The sequence below is a fragment of the Oreochromis niloticus genome, linkage group LG4, assembly GCF_001858045.2.
Source record: "Oreochromis niloticus isolate F11D_XX linkage group LG4, O_niloticus_UMD_NMBU, whole genome shotgun sequence".
In the NCBI taxonomy this organism is placed as follows: domain Eukaryota; kingdom Metazoa; phylum Chordata; class Actinopteri; order Cichliformes; family Cichlidae; genus Oreochromis; species Oreochromis niloticus.
In genome coordinates, this window is record NC_031969.2 from 19,591,959 (window position 1) to 19,612,634 (window position 20,676).

The 20,676-nt window shown below is 41.0% G+C and overlaps 1 protein-coding gene across 1 annotated transcript in view; it reads right to left on the minus strand.

The window, feature by feature from the left end:
- Positions 1-625: 625 nt before the first annotated feature.
- The window catches only part of LOC102083097 (nuclear GTPase SLIP-GC), a 70,411-nt gene continuing 50,360 nt past the window's right edge, over positions 626-20,676 (minus strand). Inside the window, exons 16-24 of the mRNA XM_025906205.1 lie at positions 3,342-3,463; positions 2,948-3,124; positions 2,708-2,856; positions 2,500-2,617; positions 2,282-2,390; positions 2,066-2,196; positions 1,676-1,763; positions 1,559-1,603; positions 626-799 (exon numbers count right to left, since the gene is read on the minus strand). Coding sequence (XP_025761990.1) covers positions 768-799; positions 1,559-1,603; positions 1,676-1,763; positions 2,066-2,196; positions 2,282-2,390; positions 2,500-2,617; positions 2,708-2,856; positions 2,948-3,124; positions 3,342-3,463 — 971 coding nt within the window. The 3' untranslated portion in view covers positions 626-767. The remainder of the gene's footprint in view (positions 800-1,558; positions 1,604-1,675; positions 1,764-2,065; positions 2,197-2,281; positions 2,391-2,499; positions 2,618-2,707; positions 2,857-2,947; positions 3,125-3,341; positions 3,464-20,676) is intronic.

The following is a 20,676-nucleotide window of genomic DNA, read 5'->3' on the forward strand; positions in this document are numbered from 1 at the left end:
TCCACTCAACTAAAACTAAAACTAGATATGAATATTTTAGTTAAATAAAATAAAAACAACAAACAGAAATTAATTACTGAAGTAATTTGAAATACAGATTAGTTTATAGAGGAAATAGTTTTAGTTTTAGTATTTGTTAGTTTGGTAAAAATGTTATTACAATGTGCCTGACATTGCATTGATGGACGTGTTTAAGACACTGGACATGTACAAGACAAATGGGTCAACTGTTTTCAAAAAGTGAAATGTTTCTATGGTAATACCTGCACTGGTTTTCCTCAGTTTTGCCTCTGACATTTGCACTAAATACAACAAAAATTTAAAAAAAATTATAAAAGTAATAAAACTGAACTAAAACTAAACATTTTCAAACAACAAAAAATACATTGAAACAAAAACAGTCTTGAAACTTACTGAAACTAAACAGGAATAAAAACAAAAAGTCAAAAATAAATAAAATAAAAATGAATGACAAAATACAAAACTATAATAACTTTGTTGCACGGCTAACAGAGAAACACAATTCTAATAATTAATAATAATAATAATAATGATAATAATAATAATAATATATTTGCTCAGATGCACATCTATATTCAAAATCACCACTTAACCTGCACTAAAAAATCTAATTTCATCAAATTCATTAAAAGTCAAACACAACATTCAAAGACAGCAGGCAACACAACTTGACAAAAATGTCTGTGGTGATATCCAGAGACCTCGTGCTTTTGGTCAGTGTTCCCTCAGAGATGTTGAGTGGGTCATCAGGTTTCTGCTGTTACTGTGTGGAGCAAATCTGAAACATCCAGTAATAATAAGCACAAAGATTTTTAACACTCAGCTACTCAGGCAAACAGTACAAGTGTCAGTACTTAAAATGTGCTTTAAAATGTCTTGAAAGCTCCTCACCCTAGAATAGAAAATCTTAATATCTGTTGTTTCTGTTACTGTTTGTATAGAAAATCATTCTTGGAAACACTTTATTTTAACATTTTTGAGGTGACTCGGATGTAAAAAGGGTAAAATAATACAAAATATAAGTGGTGAAATTATTCAAATACTTCATCTGTGCTCAGCAATAACAAATTCAGCATGTTTACCTCAGCTGTCAGTCCAATAGGAGTCGATAAATCACTTCTGTCCAAAGACTGTAGACAATATTCAGGGAAGCATATCCTGAACTTTTATGTTCATAGTGCTTCTGGTGTCACCACTGTTAGCAGTTGTTTAGCAGCTTCTTGTAAACTTCTTTTAAAGTAGATCTAACATTGTGGTGTCATACTTTAACACTGCATAACATTACCTGGTACGATATTAGATAAGAACCAGCTGGGTTCTTTCTAGCTGATGAAAATACAAATGGACAGCTTAAATGGCCATATGTAATTTAAAATGGCTATTTCTGATCTTTAAATTATGAAAAACTTATTATTGACACTAAACACTTCACCCTTTTTCTTTGAGAATTCACAGGAACTGTTAAAGTAACATGAAATAACATTTATATATTTACCTGGTTACTATGATGTTATTTCTCCCTCTTGACTACACTTACCTTCATTGTAATGTTGCTGCACAGTTTCAAGATGCTTTGAAACATCTGAAAAACAAACAAATATATAAATAAAAACATGTGTTTAATATTTACTTTCATAGTCTATATTCTCTTTACCTGGGAGATTCTCACTCAAAGCTGATGCCTTGAGTGAGAGTTTAATGGAGTGGTCCATGGTTTCCTTCAGTTCCTTGCAGATGATCATCTAAATAAACATCAGAGCTTTTATTACTTTTCACAGAGTCACATATTGAGGTTTAAAACAACTGAAAAATCTGAATTAATGAGAAGAGTTCTTGTTCTTGTTTAGAGTTCTTGTGGCCAGTTTATGCTTTAAGTTCTTCAGTTCAGCTCATCATTGCAGACTAAATCTTTGTAATGCTGAAAAATACAAATGTTAACAGCCACCTCACTAATGTTTAGAGAAAGTTCAGACTGAGCAAAAACACTCAAATATAGAAAGAAAACCCACAACTTGGTCTCATTATATGTTATAATTTGATAAATCATCAATATATTCATCTTCTTCATCATGGTCTCTTTTGTGTCCTCATAAATGTTCCTATTTGAGGATACATGTGTCTCAATAGTCTTCCTCATTTTTTTCAGTGCATCATTCCCTGAAATTTTTCGTGCATCTACAAGAAAAGAAAAAAGTTTGTCAAAACATTTTTTTATGTACAATTGTGATTTATTATAGTGACAAGTTGACCATCTTCTTACCTTCATAGCACTTTTTCATGTTTTTCTCAGATGTCTCCGTTAGACTGTTGTAGATGATTTTCTTCCCCTTTAGGATTATTTTGTTGAGTTTTGCCTTAATTTTATCCTCCTTAAAAACATGAAACATGGATCAGTTAATAAACAAAATTAGTATTTGAAGAGTGAATAGGTCAATTCTGCTATAATGGACTGATAAACTGGATTGTTTCATGTCGTACCTCTGTCTGGAGAAATATCAGCTGCAGTTTGACATCTTGGTATTTTTGAATCAGTGACTTTGTGTCAAGTGAAAATCTACTGATGACTCCATCGAAATATCCACCTTTAACATCATTTCTGAAAAAAATGTTTCATGATGGCAGTATTGACAAGTTTGTTTTAATCATTTTAAGTATAGTGTACAGTTTAAAATTTGTTTATTCTTACGGGAAGGTCTTTCTGAATTTTTCATCAATGCTGTCAGTCAAGCATGAAGCTAATACTGTGTTGAGATTTATGTGTTCCCCTTTTTTTGTTTTGTGCATGCCGTCTTTCCTAACCACAGCCTCCACTGTCTTGAAAAAACTAGGCTGTTTCTGAAACAAATCAGGAAAACATTTCTAAACACATGCTCATATAAAGTGCAAAATCTGTTGCTATGATGTTAATTATAATTCAGATACATACATCATGGTCCAAAAAGGATTTCAGTTTTTCATCAGAGGTTTTGGAATTTTTAACCCCTTCTGTAAGACACTGTTCAAAATCCTTGATCGCTTTTTCAACTGCTTTTTTCACTTGATCAAGTTGTTCTGTCATGTTTTTCTCGAGAACTTTACATACATCATCTGCTTTTCCAGCACCCTGAAATGAAAACAGTATATTTATTTTCTATTAAAGCAGTAATAACATAAATACAACTTTTTATTTTCATTCATCATTTTGATATTTTTTTCACTCAGTTCCTGTAAAAAACAAAATATTGAAAACTAAAATTTTGTTAGGTGTCAGAGTTATGGAAACATTTGAAGTTTTAAATTTGTCAGTAAAATATTGTTCCACATAGATAACTTGACCTCACCTCTTTTCTGCGCCTGGCACCTTCAATCAAAGACAGAATCCCATAAGCTCCACTCACATAGTTTACTGTCTCTGAGTGACAGTCATTGAGCTCTTGCAAAAATCCTTTAAGTTTGGGTATTTCTGTTGAGAAGTTTGAGTGCCACAGTTTGACATTACATACTTTGATTCAAATTACATAATTCTCTTTCAGTCACTGCAAACTAAAACAACATGTGCATCAAGACTTCACCTACCAGTTTCTTCTGGACTTAGATGCTTCCCTTTTAGGAACTCTTTGGAGCTCACTGTGAACACTTTGAAACTGTCATCACTGAAGTGTTTCTGAAGAAAAAATATTTTATTCCTTACAACTGTGGAGAGTCTGTATTATTTTCTGTCAGCCTATAAAACTCACCTTAATCTTGCTTCTCTTGTTGAATTCTTTCCTTACTCCATCCTTGGCTTGAATGTTTCTTTTAATTATCTGATCATGGATATCAGCTGATGAACTACAAGAAATGTGCATATGTACTGTTACCATCATCACTATTATCATCACCATCACCATCAATAATCTGGGGCAGGCTGGGTGATTTTGATTTATTCTTGGCCTTTAGGTGAAAATGTGGGAATCTCCCTTCTGACCAAGCTGAGCTTTCCCTCACTGTTGCACACCTGTAACTCATTGTTAACATGTAAATTGTATTTAAAGACTGGCTGTGGCAATGTTTCTCTTCCTGATGGTGGTGGTCCTCCAGTTTGTTGCATTCTAGTTTTAAATGTCTGGTCTGGGTAATATCCTCTCATACTCCTACTTGCTAACCTGGGTTGTCAGAGCCTCTCACCAAAATACTTATCTGTTCACTACAGACTCCCTCTCAGCCGTGTTTGTAAACCGAGAACAACTCCCAATTTCTCTCTAAATATTTGATTTTGTGTCCTGCCTGCCAGTCATTGAGTACTCTCCCCCAGACCACCACCTTACACTGTAAACCCTAAAGTACAATGTGTAAATGCCGGCAAAGCCACTTTACTTTGCGCTTTTATTTTGAAGAGTACCTTAGCACTTCCTTTTTTATTGCGTCAGACTTCCTGTTCTGTTCTCAGTGAAACGTTGCTTCAGAGTGGGTAAAAACCTTTATTTTTTGAAAATACTGCAAAACTATGTATTTTATTTACCTGTCACATGCTATAGCTTTGAAAGTTTAAACAATGTGGTTGAATTCGTTTTTTGTGTATATGCATGTCATTTGTTTGTGGTGTGGAAAGACTGGCTAAGAGATGCGCATGGAGGAGGTTGGCTAGTTGGTTCAGCATGATTAGCACCCTTGGAAGCAGAAAGAGGTTGGTTTAATGATTGCGAATGATTGTTTATGTATTTAAGAGGCAGAAAGGTTGTCGTTAATTCATTTTATTAAATGCTATAACATAAATAGTTTAAAAACTATTGATTTATGTCAATGTGACTATTTGAGTTAATCAAAATAAGTTTCTATAGTAAAATGTGAACATTTCTGCACTTTCTACTTAAATGTTTAATGGTATTTGTTTGTGCATCTTTATAGTTTTCACGGTGCCATATTGTCAGTGGTTTAAAGACGAGAGAATAAAGTTGCATCAGTCGAAGCTCTCTGCGTTATGAGTGGTAATTCCAAGTGGGCAGCTACAGTGAAAACTCTGACTGCAAGAGACCTGCCATCCCTGCAGAGAATCTGACACCATTTCATCAGAGATCCAGCTACCAACCTGTTACCAGCCAGCTGATTCCACTTACATCCACAAACTGCACTCGCAAGGTTAGAAAGAACAGCACACTAAAGCTCAGGACTCCAGATACTGAAAGAGACATTGACTACCAAGAAGAAACACAGGACTGCTTACACACATGCACAAGCTTAATGCATAACTAGAAACCATTTAAAAAAATATTGCGAGGCCAAAACAATTCATGGACTTCCAACACATAATATTCCTGAATCTGGTTAATGTTTCTTCCTTAACAGCAATAAAAGACAGGGGCAACCATACTGGCTAAGGAGAATATCAAGAATACGGTCAGGGATCTTCTATTACTTGCCGGGACCTATATTTTATTTCTTCACGAGCATCACCAGTCAAATGATCATCGATATAATGGACTCTATCAATACGGGCAGGTCTACGAGTGCGCATCACAGATTTGATTTCCTCCACCCAACTCTGGACACTAATTTCCCCAGTTCCACTAAACATTGGGCAAGACCTCTCTCTAGGGATATAAACCAACCTCTCCCAAGGAGAGCCCTTCATAGGGGTAGAGTCATGAGGTCTACGGGGGCTAGAAATGACTGATTGCGACTCCATAATAAAACTGTAAAAGAAAAAAAAACCCTCGCCAGTAAGTGTGCCTACTGTGTTTAAATGCAGATTACACTTTGTTACCACCAGGAATTACCAGCTGCTGCTTTGCCTAAAAAAAAATAATAAATACAAATGTAAAACAGTTTAAAAACACACACACATAAAAATAAAAAAGAAGGATTTTATACAAACCAACTGACTAATCGCTGTGTACACCTAGAGGCTCGTCCTGTCCGACAACGCCAGTTTGTGACCTGTGATAGGTACCAATTTAACATAGGACAGAGCCGTAGGCACGCCGCTGTTACACGTTTACTTCTATTTTGTATTAAAATTAAACCCATTTTAACTGACTGTGTGCCTGTTAAAAACAAATCAACATATCACACACGTTAAAAGGGATGGCAACTCACACTGAGCCTCAACTGGGCAAAACACTATAAAAAGGCAAATCTTCACTGCCGTCTTCACTCAGGCCCACCGCGGTACATGCAAAACGCGGCAAGACAAAAAAAAGGATTTGTTTTCCACGCATTGCCTTCACCGTCTGCAACAATATATATATATATACCTGCACGGTATGTACCACCGGCAGATAGAGGAGGTGGCTGATATACAGAAATCCTACCAGTGGCTGGACAAAGCTGGACTGAAAGACAGCACAGAGGCACTAATCATGGCAGCACAAGAACAAGCTCTGAGTACAAGATCCATAGAGGCTGGGGTCTATCACACCAGGCAAGACCCCAGGTGCAGGCTGTGTAAAGATGCCCCAGAGACAATCCAGCACATAACAGCAGGGTGCAAGATGCTAGCAGGTAAGGCATACATGGAACGCCATAACCAAGTGGCCGGCATAGTGTACAGGAACATCTGTGCCGAGTATAACCTGGAAGTCCCAAGGTCAAAATGGGAGATGCCCCCAAGGGTGGTGGAGAATGACTGAGCTAAGATCCTGTGGGACTTCAAGATACAGACGGACAAAATGGTGGTGGCTAACCAACCGGACATAGTGGTGGTAGACAAACAGAAGAAGACGGCCGTAGTGATCGATGTAGCGGTTCCGAATGACAGCAACATCAGAAAGAAGGAACACGAGAAGCTGGAGAAATACCAAGGGCTCAGAGAAGAGCTCGAGAGGATGTGGAGGGTGAAGGTAACGGTGGTCCCCGTGGTAATCGGAGCACTAGGTGCGGTGACTCCCAAGCTAGGCGAGAGGCTCCAGCAGATCCTGGGAACAACATCGGACATCTCTGTCCAGAAGAGCGCAGTCCTGGGAACAGCTAAGATACTGCGCAGGACCCTCTAGCTCCCAGGCCTCTGGTAGAGGACCCGAGCTTGAAGGATAAACCGCCCACAGGGGCGTGCTGGGTGTTTTTTATATATATATATATAAAAAAAAGGGTAAAACACTAAAAGACCATCAATATCTGAGGTGCCTACTGATACAGCAAAATAAAACAAGCAAACAAAATCGACAACAGAAGCCGCAGAAGTCACAGTCTGTCGAATTACACCAGGTTAAAACAAATTGAAATACACTGATGTGTCGGGTCTTTTGCCCGCAGCTAGAAATCCACTCGGCAAAGCAGCAGCTCGGTACTCTGTAAATAAAAGCAGGAGATGACTCGCACTGGACAGTAAAATGCACCGGGAGTATCCCTCCAACTGTATTGCTTTCGTCACCTGTCCACAAGTTCGGGTCACACCCTAATAAATGTTGGTCAGTGGCGGTGAAGTCCACTACACGTTTCTCACAGGAACGCAATGTTTTCCACCTACAAGGGTGCAAATAACTGTAAATCTCTGCCAAACAGCCAGAACTCAAATGGTACATTTCCTGACCTACCGTTCTAACAGAAGGCTAGGGGGCCCGCATCAAGCTTTCATAAAAAGAAGTTAAAAGTGCCAACTTGCCCGGCTTGGACCAAGCACTCGCAGCTTCAGGTTTGCTAGAGAATACCTAATTGCCCACACCTGAGCTTATGCGTACCAGGGGCAGTTCCCAGACCCAGGTCTCACCTGTCACATGAAGGACAGTGTAAATTCCCCTGCCTGTCCCACTCTCCACTATTCCCCTCCCTCTCTCTTTGTTACTCAGCCCACAATCTTCAGTAAACTTTATCAAATTGTATCTGCCTCTGAGACTCCTTTTGACCCAAATGTTCTGAATTCATTACAACAAAGGCTCAACTCTGTGTTTGTTAGAGTGATTTCATTAAATGTTGTCATTGTTGTGCTTCAAGTTGTAAGCCTTGTCCTAAACAGCAGGATCAAAGACATTCCTTTGTTTCTGTTCCCCTCCCCAGCGTGTCAGATGGTATAGTGAGGATGTTTAACTTCCTGCCCTTTATGATCTCAACTGTGCTTGTGTATAGCAGACCGTTACAGGAATTAAGCCCTGGACACTCCATGTTCGAACTGTTACCTTCAGGTAAACGGTATAGAACAATATACACAAGGACTAACAGACTCAAACACAGTTTCTACCCAATTGCAATATCCTGTCTCAGTGCTACTAAAAGTAGATGACGTTCACTGCCCCTGCTGTTATTTATGCCCCGCTGTTGGAATGTCTTAAACATGTTTTGTTGGATACGCTAACATAATTGACTGAGTGTTTGATTGTTGAGTGATATATCAACTTATGTCGAATGATTGTATGTGGCATTAGGCCTGGATTGCTTGGGTGCATTTACTGTATGAGAAGATTGTATTTTATTTTATTTTTCTACAGTATTTACAATATAGTTTTTAGTATTTACAACATAGTTTTTAAGTATTTATTTCGTGAATGTTGCATTGATCAGAGACATCTCTCAATTTCATTGTACGTATGACAATGACAATAAAGAATATTCTATAAACTGGGTTAGTGGAGTTGACCCTTTTGTGAGCAGGAAGTCACACACACGCGCACACACACACACACACACACACACACATAATACAGACACAGATGTTGTTTAGATATGCCTGCTTAGGTATGTCACATGTATTTGTAAATGCATATTCATGAGTGTAACCAATAAAAGCAGCCTGCAGAGGGAAGCTAGTTGAAGTAGTTCGGAGGCAGCTACTTCCCTTGCGGCAAGTGCAACAAATAGCGCTGTGCGAGCTCGTTCTTGAGTGAGGGTCTGTTTATCCAGCAGTTTCAGGAATAGATCAGACTTGGTGCAGATAAAATGAATTTGCTGGCATTCGCCACCATTTCCAATCAGACTACTGACACTTTCCAGGATCTCCCAGGCCTCTTTCTCTGATGCTGCTCGATTAATTTCAGTCACAATCCATACAGTAGAACAATCTCCAACTATCTGAAAGGAGAATAACATGTCTCAGTGCTTAATAGAAAGATGACTGTTTACAGACAACACAGCATAAACAAAGAACAGTAAATGCGAATTACCCCTTTCCACATCTGATCTCTGCTCTTGTTACAGTCACCATTTCCAGGAAGGTCCACAAGTGTGACATGCTGGAGAAGAGGATTGTTTGGCACCCTGACAGTCACACACTTCACTAGTGGCCAAAACCATGTTTTTCCTTCATTACCTTCTCCTTGTTTTGAATCACTTCTTGTGTAGTTGACAAATTTTGCAGAAAGTTCATTAGCCTGCAATAAATAATACAAGCAGTGCAGTCTAATTTCAGTCCTTGCAAAGTGCTTTACAAAAACCATTAAAAGTCAGTGACATAAAAAATCAGATGTGAAATCCTTTTTAGAACAATCAACCATTTGATAGTTTCAAGTTTTTATTCTCTATTTAAAAGTACACTCTTGGTCTCAAACAGTTAGTATTACTATTAGCAGAAACTACTTGATCTGTGTATTTTGCAAAGTTGTCCACCACTTTGAGACATTAATAAGTTACTTTAGGCTGCTCCCTTACTTACAAGGGATCACTAAAGCAGATAACTTGGCATGTTTTGAATGTCAGGGTTTTACACCACTTTATGCCATTGCTGACACAACTGACTGTCAGACACTGATTTACTAAAGTTTGTGGCCACTTTGATTCAATCTTTGCTGACTTTGCTCAGCAGTGAATTTCTACAGAGCGATTTAAAAAGGGTAAGAGTAGGTTAGAACAAGGAACTGATCACTGTTGTGTGAAGAGGTAAGCGTTCTTACTGCGATGTAAAAAAATTAATAAATCATGCTCTACATCAGTGTTTCCCAACCTTTTGGAGTCACGGCACATATTTCACATCAGAAAAATCACACAGCACACCACCAAAGGAAAAAAGACAAAAAACCATATTGATAATTTTTCCGCGCACCTGGTATAGCGGAATTGGTTCGGTTTGTCTCCAATATACCTTTTTAGCTTACTTCTGAAGGCCTTACTCTTGCTAGGGCCTTCATCTGGGTTGGAATTTTCTCCAGGACCAGGGTCAGATTGACTACTTTTTCTTTTCAAATATTTATCTATTGTTATTATGCGCTGCGTCGTCTCACTCACAGCATGACTGTTGTGTAATTTCTTCTTCTTCTGATTTACTAGCAGTTGGTAATTAGAGCACACCTGAACATTTCTCACAGTGGATGGGAAACACTGCTCTACATAATGGACCTGGACCAGTCTTGGGTCCTGTTAACCACAGTTATTACAAGAACAGATCTTTTTTTTCTGGATATGTGATTATCTAAATGTGATTATGGGATCTCGGTAAGATCTGTTTCGTTGCAATCACTGGATCTGTTTTCAGTGTTTTGTGTTTTTTAGACTTTTGAATCTGTGCTGCATTCTGTTTTCAGAAGTGAGTTATGTTTCCAATTCTTAGTCTTGTGTTAATTTGGTCAGTTCCCTTTTGTGTCCAGGTTGTCCTAGTTTCACCTGTGTGCATTGCCCAGCATCCCCAGTGTGTAGTCTATAATGGCTGTCTGTTATAGTAGTAATACGAGAGTTGTTGTCTTACTGATTCACATGTCAAAATCTTCCGCCTGGATTGGAGAAATTCTGGAATTTCTTTGAAATATTTGCGGTCCATGAGGTTTTCAAAGGACTTTCTCCAGTCGTCTCCATACAGTGCTGACAGCTTTTCAGCAGCATCATGATAATCCTCATCTTCCTTTTCCTGATTTTCATTATTGTCAAGAAAGTGACGAAATGACCACAACTCATCTTTCCACTCCTACAAAAATAGATGACATGCCATTTATTGAGGTATGTACTAGAGATGGACCGATCCTATATTACGTATCGGTATCGGTCCGATACTGACGTAAATTACTGGATCGGATATCGGCCAGAAATAAAAAATGTAATCCGATCCATTAAATATCAAAAAAGCACCTCACAAAACTTGCCACACGGTGTAACTCGGCTCATAACCGTAGCACGTTGGAGCAGTGTGCTCACGTGATAGAGCGGCTGTGTGTATTTGGAGCCTCACTACCAAACCAGCATTTCATCTCCGAGGAAGTTATCGCAGAGAGAAGTAAAGCAAGTGTGTAAGTTCATCTCTGAATGTTTGTAAAGCATTCCCATGTTAAGCTTAACAACCGATATATGGAGCGACTGCCTCTCTCTCCCTCCCTCTCCTGCCGCTACTTCATGAAACTGCTTAATGATCAGCTGATCGGCTTTTCTGTCGCGAGTCCGTCTCTCTTCTTTGTTTTTGGCCCACTTTGCACCAGAAAGAGGAAACCAGCGGCTGAACAACAGCAGCACGTTTAACCTTGATAAGCTGTTGTTAGAATTTATTTAATATTACTTTCTACACCAGGATCGTTTTCTACGTAGCTGACGGCTGGTAACTGTGCAGGGGCGGATCTAGCAAAGTTTAGCCAGGGGGGCCGATAGTGCATGAACGGGGAAAAGGGGGCACAGAGACATACTTTTCTTTCTTATTCTCATTTAAAATGTCGAGCTTTTAATAAATAATTATCTGAATCTTACACCCAAAGTTTTAATCTGATGTAAAATGTACAGAAGTCCATTACTGTATATAGTAACTGTATACCCTAGTAAGCTATAGTACTTTTTCCTTTGGGAAAGTACCATCTGTGAATTCTGCAATTCTGTAGAAGAAAGATGTTGAATCTATTTAATTATTCTTGAAAAATAATTTATTTCTGTGCATTTTTTTTCACACTGCATCAAATTAAAGTTGATTACGTCGATTACGCATCTTGAGGTAGAGGGTGGGGGGTGGTTCCCTATTTCTTTTTTTGTTGGGAATTTGTAACCCTATTAGTTAGGTTGCTTAATATTTCTGCTAAGTACTCTTTAAAATAACAGAATAGGGAGGATGGAATAGGTTTAAATTTATTAGATTGATCAGTGTTGCTGAACTATGAAATATTTTGGGCGCAGTGTATTTTTTACATACAGGTATAACAGAATAGCTTTAGTGTTGTTGTTTATTTAAACTTGAGTATGAACTTATACAAAATGCAGCAAGATATTAAAAAAACAGTTTTATTGATTAAAAAACACACTATATCGGATTCATATCGGTATCGGCAGATATTCAAATTTATGATATCGGTATCGGACATAAAAAAAAGTGGTATCGTGCCATCTCTAGTATGTACCCAACCTTAAGCCCCAAGAACTGCAGTGTAACACATGATTTAGCTTCAAGAACAAATCAAACTTTGAGAACTCATCCTTTGTGATGAACTCATTTTCTGCCTCATACTTTGTGCTACGTGTGTTAGCTTCCACTTTGACCATGACTGAGGTGCAGGCATTGACACTTCCTGAGGGTAAAAGATTCTTCTTTTTGATGATGGCATTTATCAAAGAGCTCTTTCCAGCCAACCAGCTCCCTCTTGTCTGTCTCCAAATCACTGATCTTTTTCCTGTTGAACCGGATTTTAAATATGGGTTAATTGTTTCAGTCATGAAAAATTTTTTAGGCATGCTTTAAAAAAGAGTTTCAAAGAGGTCCATAAATCCACAGGTTTCACGCCCTACGAGCTGCTGACAGGAAGGCAGTTTCCGGCACCCTGGACAGTGGTCCCGGTGGAGCAGCCCACAAAAAGTAACAAGTTATGATCATGGTAGTGATTATCCAATCAATTATCACTATATATTTCAGTTTTATACACTTGTTCCCCTAATTGTTTACTGTATGTTGTTTTGATCCACACCTTCCTTTTTGTGTCAGTTAAAGTGAAAGTTTTCCCCAAGAATGGGTAAATACCAGGAACAGGGAAAAAAAACGTAGCTAAGTCACCAAAACTTTCTAAAAATATCAGTCTTTGTTGGTCTCAACTTGGATAGTTTTAGTTTACTACCGAATCATGAATGAATGAATGTCTTTATTTGTCGCTTGCAGTTGCCTGTATTGAAAATTGGACCTTGCTGACCGTACATACAATACACAAACATCACATTGGGCAGACAGGTCAGACTAGGTGGCATAAAGGAAACACAGTGAAATGTATAACACAAAGGGCAGTCGAGGAGAAAAAACAGAAACTCAGCTCATATTGGTTCCCAAGAGGGAATCAGTATGAGAAGAAAACAAAAACTCCAGAGCACAAAAGAATCACAGATATCTTCCCACCTTAACACCATGAAACACAAGACAAGCAACGGGGGGGAATAGGCCAATGCGCATAGCTGCATCTGGGACACCGCGATCGTGCATCCGAAGCTGAGCCGCAGTCTACATCAGATGGGAGGTGTTGGATTCGGGGAAGGGTGGGGGGTGAGTTCGCGTATCAGTGGCAGTGTACGTGTGTGCGTGCGTGTGAGAATGTCTGTCCTGTGTTCAGCCTGAGAAAGTGTCGCCCGATTAGGCGAAAATCAACAGTCCGCAGCCTACGCAGGTGGCATTGCGGCATGAAAGATGTTGGTTGTATTGTTTTAGGACAAACAGACTGCATTTGACTTTTACAGCTGTTCTTAATGTCCATCACTGGTCACCAGGTGTATCAATCACCTGCTGCGGAGACTCAGGTCGTTTGGAGTGGAGGGCCCACTCCTGAATACCTTCTATGACTCTGTGGTGGCCTCAGCCATCTTTTACAGTGTGGTCTGCTGGGGTGGCAACATTTCTGCCGGGGACAGGAAGAGACTGAACAGGCTGATTAGAAGGGCCAGCTCTGTTCTAGGATGCCCTCTGGACCCAGTGGAGGTGGTGAGTGACAGGAGAATGGTGGCTAAGCTGTCATCACTGCTGGACAACATCTCCCACCCCATGCAGGAGACTCTGACAGCACTGAGCAGCTCCTTCAGTGGCAGGCTGCGGCACCCACGGTGTGGGACGGAGAGATTTCGCAGGTCTTTCCTCCCCACTGCTGTCAGACTCCACAACAAAGACTTCAACTGATCAAACACACACATCCACACATGTGTAATAATACTAAGTGCAATATTCTTTTTCTGACATAGTTGTATTTTTACTCAGTTCTATAGAGCATTTGCATTCTATTTTTATCCTATTGTATATTTTATTGTATTTATTCTACTGTATATAGCATTTTATTTTATTCTATTCTGTACAGTTGTGTACAGTATTTTATTCTTATTGTATTCTAATTTTGCTATATAACTTTTGCACTGTCCACTTCCTGCTGTGACAAAACAAATTTCCCACGTGTGGGACTAATAAAGGTTATCTTATCTTATCTTATCTTATCTTATTCAAGAGCCGGGAGCTTCTCCAAGATCTTTTCCATATCACGTTCAATAAGAAGAGTCTGAGTACTCACAGCACTTCCCAGACCTTCGATCATAGCGGCTAGCCTTGGGGGTTTTGAACAGCTGTCACCGCTTTCTTCAATTTCCGATAAGCCAGGGCCAAGCCAGCTCCGATCAGCAAGAACCCCGTTATCATGGTTCCAAATAGGTTGGCGTCTTCAATGTCCTCAATAGACAGTCCCGTTAGGCACACAATGCGCCATTTCTGCCTCCCGTCCATGGTGTATCCAGCAGGGAACGTCCCTACAGGACACTTGGACTCTCCTGAACCCTGGCCTCTCATCGAGAATATAGTGTCAATTGCATTTAGGGACCAGTTGATCACATCCATAGTTCTTCTTGAAGTTTTAGAGAACAAGAACAAGAATGAGAAGCTCTCTCAGGGTTAGAGTCAGACAACATTAGACATGGACATAGAAGCTAATCAGGGAAGATAGATATACCTTAAAAATAACTAGACAATGAACCAACACACCAAACAGACTGACACAAGAAACAAATTAGTGAATATTGAACCAAAAGGGTTCATGAACAGGCAGTACAATTTCCTGTTGAACAAGATTTTAAATATAGGTTAACTGATTCAGTCATGAAAACATTTTTTAGGCATGCTTTAAATAAGAGAGTTTAAAAAAGAGTTATAATCATGGTAGTGATTGTTCAATGAATTATTACTACATATTTCAGTTTTATACACTGGTTCCACTAATTGTTTACTGTATGTTGTTTTGATCCACACCTTCATTTTTGTGTCAGCTAAAGTGAAAATGTTTCCCCCAAGAATTTGTAGATACCAGGAACAGGAAAAAAAGATAGCAAATTCCCCAAAACTTCCTAAAAATGTTACTACTGAATTATTTCAGCATCTATAATTGTACTGCTGTATGTCAGCAGTATAACTTAATAATAACTAAACAAAGAACCAACACATCATACAATCTGACACAAGAAACAAATTGGTGAATATTGAACCAAAAGGGTCCATGTACAGGTAGCACGATGTTTCATGTTTGGCACTGTTGTCTCACACCACCATCTGGCTGGGGGACTTTTTGTTTTGAGTTTACGTGTTATCTCCATGTTTGCCTCGGTTCTCTGCAGGTACTCTGGCTTTCTCCCACAGTCCAAAGACGTGCAGTTAGTGTGTTTAGGTTAATTGGCGATTCTATATCCTCATCGTAATATTTAACTCAAACTCAAAATGTAACATTTAACCAGACAGTACTGCTTTAAAGATTAGACATTGTGACAAACTTCTCCTTTAATGCATATATAATCAGAGACACTGATATTAAATTCAGATTAAAAGTTCAAACTGCTCACCTTTTGTAGAAAGTAATGCAGGAAAAGGCTGCTGAGGGAGATGTGAAGTAAGCAGTGAGACACAAACAGGAAACAGGTGGGAAAAAAGAAATCGAGCAAAAACCATGTTGACATGAGGAGAGAAAATGCTCTCAATTATAGAGACAGTCAAATGGTTCATGCACCAAGCATATTAACAATGCTTGGTGCATGAACTCCACTACTACTGAGAGTCACTGCTCACCTAATGCGGAGTTTTTAATGGTCAAATGCAGACCTTATTATCTCCCCAGAGAACTCACTTCGATCATACTCACTGCAGTGTATATCCCCCCCGACGCTAATGCTAGGTTGGCCATGAAAGAACTTTCTGCAGCCATTAACAAACACCAGAATAAACACCCCGAGGCTGCTTTTATTGTTGCTGGCGACTTCAACCACACCAACTTAAAGACAGTCCTCCCCAGATTCCACCAACATGTCTCCTGCCACACCAGAGGAGACAAGACTTTAGACCATGTTTATTCCAACTTGGCTGGAGCCTACAAAGCAACACCCCTCCCCCACATTGGACAATCGGACCATCTCTCCCTGTTCCTCACACCTAGGTATTCACCACTCATCCAACGTGTGAAACCTGCTGTGAGGACAATTAAAGTGTGGCCAGAGGGGACAGACGCAGTGCTCCAGGACAGATTTAAAAACACAGACTGGAATATGTTCACCCACACAGACCTGGACCAGTACGCCTCATCTGTACTGGATTACATCTCCGAAACCACAGACAGTGTCACCACCCAGAAACGGATCACCATGTACCCCAACCAGAAACCTTGGATGAACCGGGATGTTCGTCTCCTCCTGAAGGCCCGCAACACTGCTTTTAGGTCAGGAGATGCACACGCCTACAGTACAGCCAGGGCTAATCTAAAGAAGGGCATCAAAAAAGCCAAACACGATTACAAAAAGAAGGTAGAAGAACACTTCTCCAACTCCAACCCCCGACGCATGTGGCAAGGACTCCAGACCATTACAGACTACAGGACCACCAAACCCTCCCCCGCATCCTCTGATATCTCCTTCCTCAACGAGCTCAACAACTTTTATGCTCGTTTTGAGCGAGGGAACCCCACAACCAAAACAGACATGACGCCAGACCACCAACCTCTGACTCTCTCCCCCACCGATGTAGGAGCGGTGCTGAGTAGGATCAATGTCCACAAGGCTGCAGGTCCTGATGGCATCCCCGGGCGTGTTCTCAGAGCGTGTTCTGGGGAGCTTGCAGGAGTGCTCACAGACATATTCAATCTGTCCTTGGCCCACGCTGTGGTACCGGTCTGCTTCAAATCCACCTCCATCGTCCCGATACCCAAAAACTCCAACCCATCTAGCCTCAATGACTACCGCCCAGTAGCACTCACCCCCATCATCGCTAAGTGCTTAGAGCAGCTGGTCTTAGCACACTTCAAATCCTGTCTCCCCCCCACCCTGGACCCCCACCAATTTGCATACCGCCAGAACAGGAGCACAGAGGATGCAGTCTCCATCGCACTGCACTCTGTCCTCTCACACCTGGACAACAACAACACCTACGCCAGAATGCTGTTTATAGACTTCAGTTCAGCATTCAATACAATCCACCCATCACAACTCATCAGGAAACTGACAGACCTGGGCATCAGTTCCCTCATCTGCAAATGGTTACTGGACTTCCTGACCAACCGCCCTCAACATGTCCGGCTGGATAACCGCTGCTCATCAACAATCACAATGAACACCGGTGTACCACAAGGCTGTGTGATGAGCCCTTTCCTCTACTCCCTCTTCACCCACGACTGCAGACCTGCTGATGGTTCCAACACCATCATTAAGTTTGCAGATGACACCACGGTGATTGGCCTCATCAGTGACAACGATGAGACCGCCTACAGGGAGGAGGTGGATCGTCTGGCTGAGTGGTGCGACACAAACAACCTGCTGCTTAACACCGAGAAGACTAAGGAGCTCATCGTGGACTACAGGAGGAATGCTGACCCACATCCACCCATCCACATTAAGGGGATGGCTGTGGAGCGTGTGAGCAGCTTCAAGTTCCTGGGAGTCCACATCTCCGAGGATCTCACCTGGACAACCAACTGCTCCAAGCTGGTCAAGAAGGCTCACCAGCGCCTCTTCTTCTTGAGGACTCTGAGGAAGAACCACCTGTCCTCAGACATCCTGGTGAACTTCTACCGCTGCACCATCGAGAGCATCCTGACCAACTGTATAACAGTCTGGTACGGGAACTGCTCTGCCTCGGACCGGAAGGCGTTGCAGAGGGTCGTGAAAACTGCCCAGCGCATCGCCGGAGCACCACTTCCTGCCATAAAGGACATCTACAGGAAGCGGTGTCTGAAAAGGGCTGGGAAAATCATCAGAGACCCCAGTCACCCATCACATGGACTCTTCACCCTCCTGCCCTCTGGGAGGCGCTACAGGAGCCTCCGGACTAAGACCACCAGGTACCGGAACAGCTTCTTCCCCACAGCTGTCAGACTCCTGAACTCTGCCTCCTGACATCTGACCCACGTTAAACTCATGGACTGAACATACACACACCCACAACCACTAGCACTTTATCACTATCACAATTATCCTAATTGCACTACTGTATAGTTCTGTGTAAATATCATTCTGTACATATGATAATTTTTAATCCTACAACTGTTTATAACTTGCATAGTTCACATTTCTATATAACTGTATATCTCAGATTTCTGTATAGTTTTTATTTCATATTTATATCCTGTTCATAGCCTGTACATAGCTTGTACTCACTACAGCCTGTACATACTTATAGTTATAGAATATTCATAACATACTTCACACCGTGTACATTATAACATACCATAATAGACCCATTTCTGTAATATACTTACACATCTATATTATTGCTAATATATATTGTAATATATCTATATCACGGTTAAAGCATTTTCTGGATGGATGCAAACTGCATTTCGTTGCCCTGTACCTGTGCATGTGCAATGACAATAAAGTTGAATTCTATTCTATTCTATTCTATTCTATGTTTGATGTGTGCTTTACATTTGTGTGGCTGTTAATAAAGTTGGCGCGCTCTAGGGGGCGTACGCGTTCATCAAAATGGCCAAAGGCTGATGTGTGTTTATTCCTCCCTAAGTATCTTCGGTGAAGTTTGCCATGCACATCAGATTTTCCTGCGCATTTTCATATCTCTGCCAACAGGTTATGGGCCCAGGGAGCTAAGAAGTTTTCCATGAGTCCATGTGTTTTTGCCACCAAGAGAAACGCCACAACGTACTGCGCACTCGGTGAGGATTAGCATACCATGCTAGCGCCATGAGCCTACGAGCCGCTGAGTCAAATAGCCGTTGGGCTCGGCTAGTTTTTGATGGAGACGAAAAGAATTACGAACTATGGGAGACGAAATTTTTGGGCCACCTTCATTTGCAAGGTTTAAGAGACATTATTTTGAAGCAGCCTGCCGACGCGGAGGGAGAAGAAGACAGAGCAAAGAATGCAGAGGTCTACGCGGAGCTGATCCAGTTTCTGGATGACAAAAGTTTGTCTCTTGTTATGCGAGAAGCAGCGGATGATGGACGGAAGGTGCTGGGGATTCTAAGAAACTATTACGCAGGTAAAGGAAAGCCTCGTATAATTAGCCTGTATACAGAACTCACTTCGCTCCAAAAGCCCAGCAGTGAGAGTGTGACTGAGTATGTGATATGAGCAGAGACAATAATCACAGCCCTGAGGAATGCTGGAGAAACATTGAGTGATGGACTATTGGTAGCAATGGTTTTGAAGGGACTGCCAGAATCATTCAAACCGTTTGCTATCCATGTCACACAAAGTGAAGTTGAAGTGACTTTTGCTGAATTTAAAACTAAACTGAGAAGCTATGAAGACACAGAGAAAATGCACGCCGCAGCATCAGATGACAACATCATGAAAGCACGTGCACGACCGAGCGACAATCCCACGTTTGAAAAATGGAATGACCGTGGGGCCGGCAACGCAGACATAGTGTGTTTCAGATGCGGACTAAAGGGACACAAAGCCAGGACGTGTCAGCGCAAGCAGTGGTGTAGCGAGTGTAAAAGCACCACCCATCGGGACTCAACCTGCAGACGGAAACGGCGGCAGGACAATGCACGGAAAGTTTCCGAGGAGTCGGGTAGCAAAAACTACGCATTCCGGGTAAGCAGCGAGGATGCAGCGTTCCAGTCAGAGCATGGCATCAACAAAAAGGGTCTGATGGTGGACACAGGGGCAACTTCGCATATTGTTACAGATATAACGAAGTTCAGAAGATTCGACGACAGTTTCCAGCCCAAGTCACACTACGTAGAGTTGGCTGACGGCACTAAGTGCACTGGAGTTGCAGAGCAAAGAAGGGAGGCAGAGTTTTGCTTGATGGACAGCAGGGGGCAGTGCCACAAAACAACCTTGAAACAGGCACTGTACATCCCATCGTATCCACAAGACATCTCTGTGAAAGCAGCTACCTCAAATGGAGCAACTGTGATCTTCAAGCAAGGAAAAGACACCCTGCGACACAAAGACGGTACAAGGTTCCCAATATATGAGTACAACAGACTGTACTACCTACAAACAGTATACACTGAAGGTAAAGACCAGTGTAAGGGTTGTGTTAAGGGTTCAGAATTGGTGGAGAGTACAAAGGCAAGACAGTCCAGAAGATTTGGGTCAAAGCGATCTTTTATTGAAGTCTTCGCGCGGGAAGACAGTCACTGCACATGTCAGCAAGGGTCTTCACCAAAATTATACTTCAGACTGCTTTTATAGCATCAGGGTATTATGACGCCCCTTCTAGCGTTTACAAGCACATAATTTGCATGTACAGAACATTCATGTATTTTAAGCATAAAATGCAACATCGAGGTTCCTCTTTTTGGCATCTTCTTCCAAAAAAGGCAATGGACTCTGGCCTCTGCAGTCTCCAGGGGCTGGTCCTCTCCCCGCGTCACCTGTTGTCAAGAAAGCTCCAGTGCAACATGTTTGCTC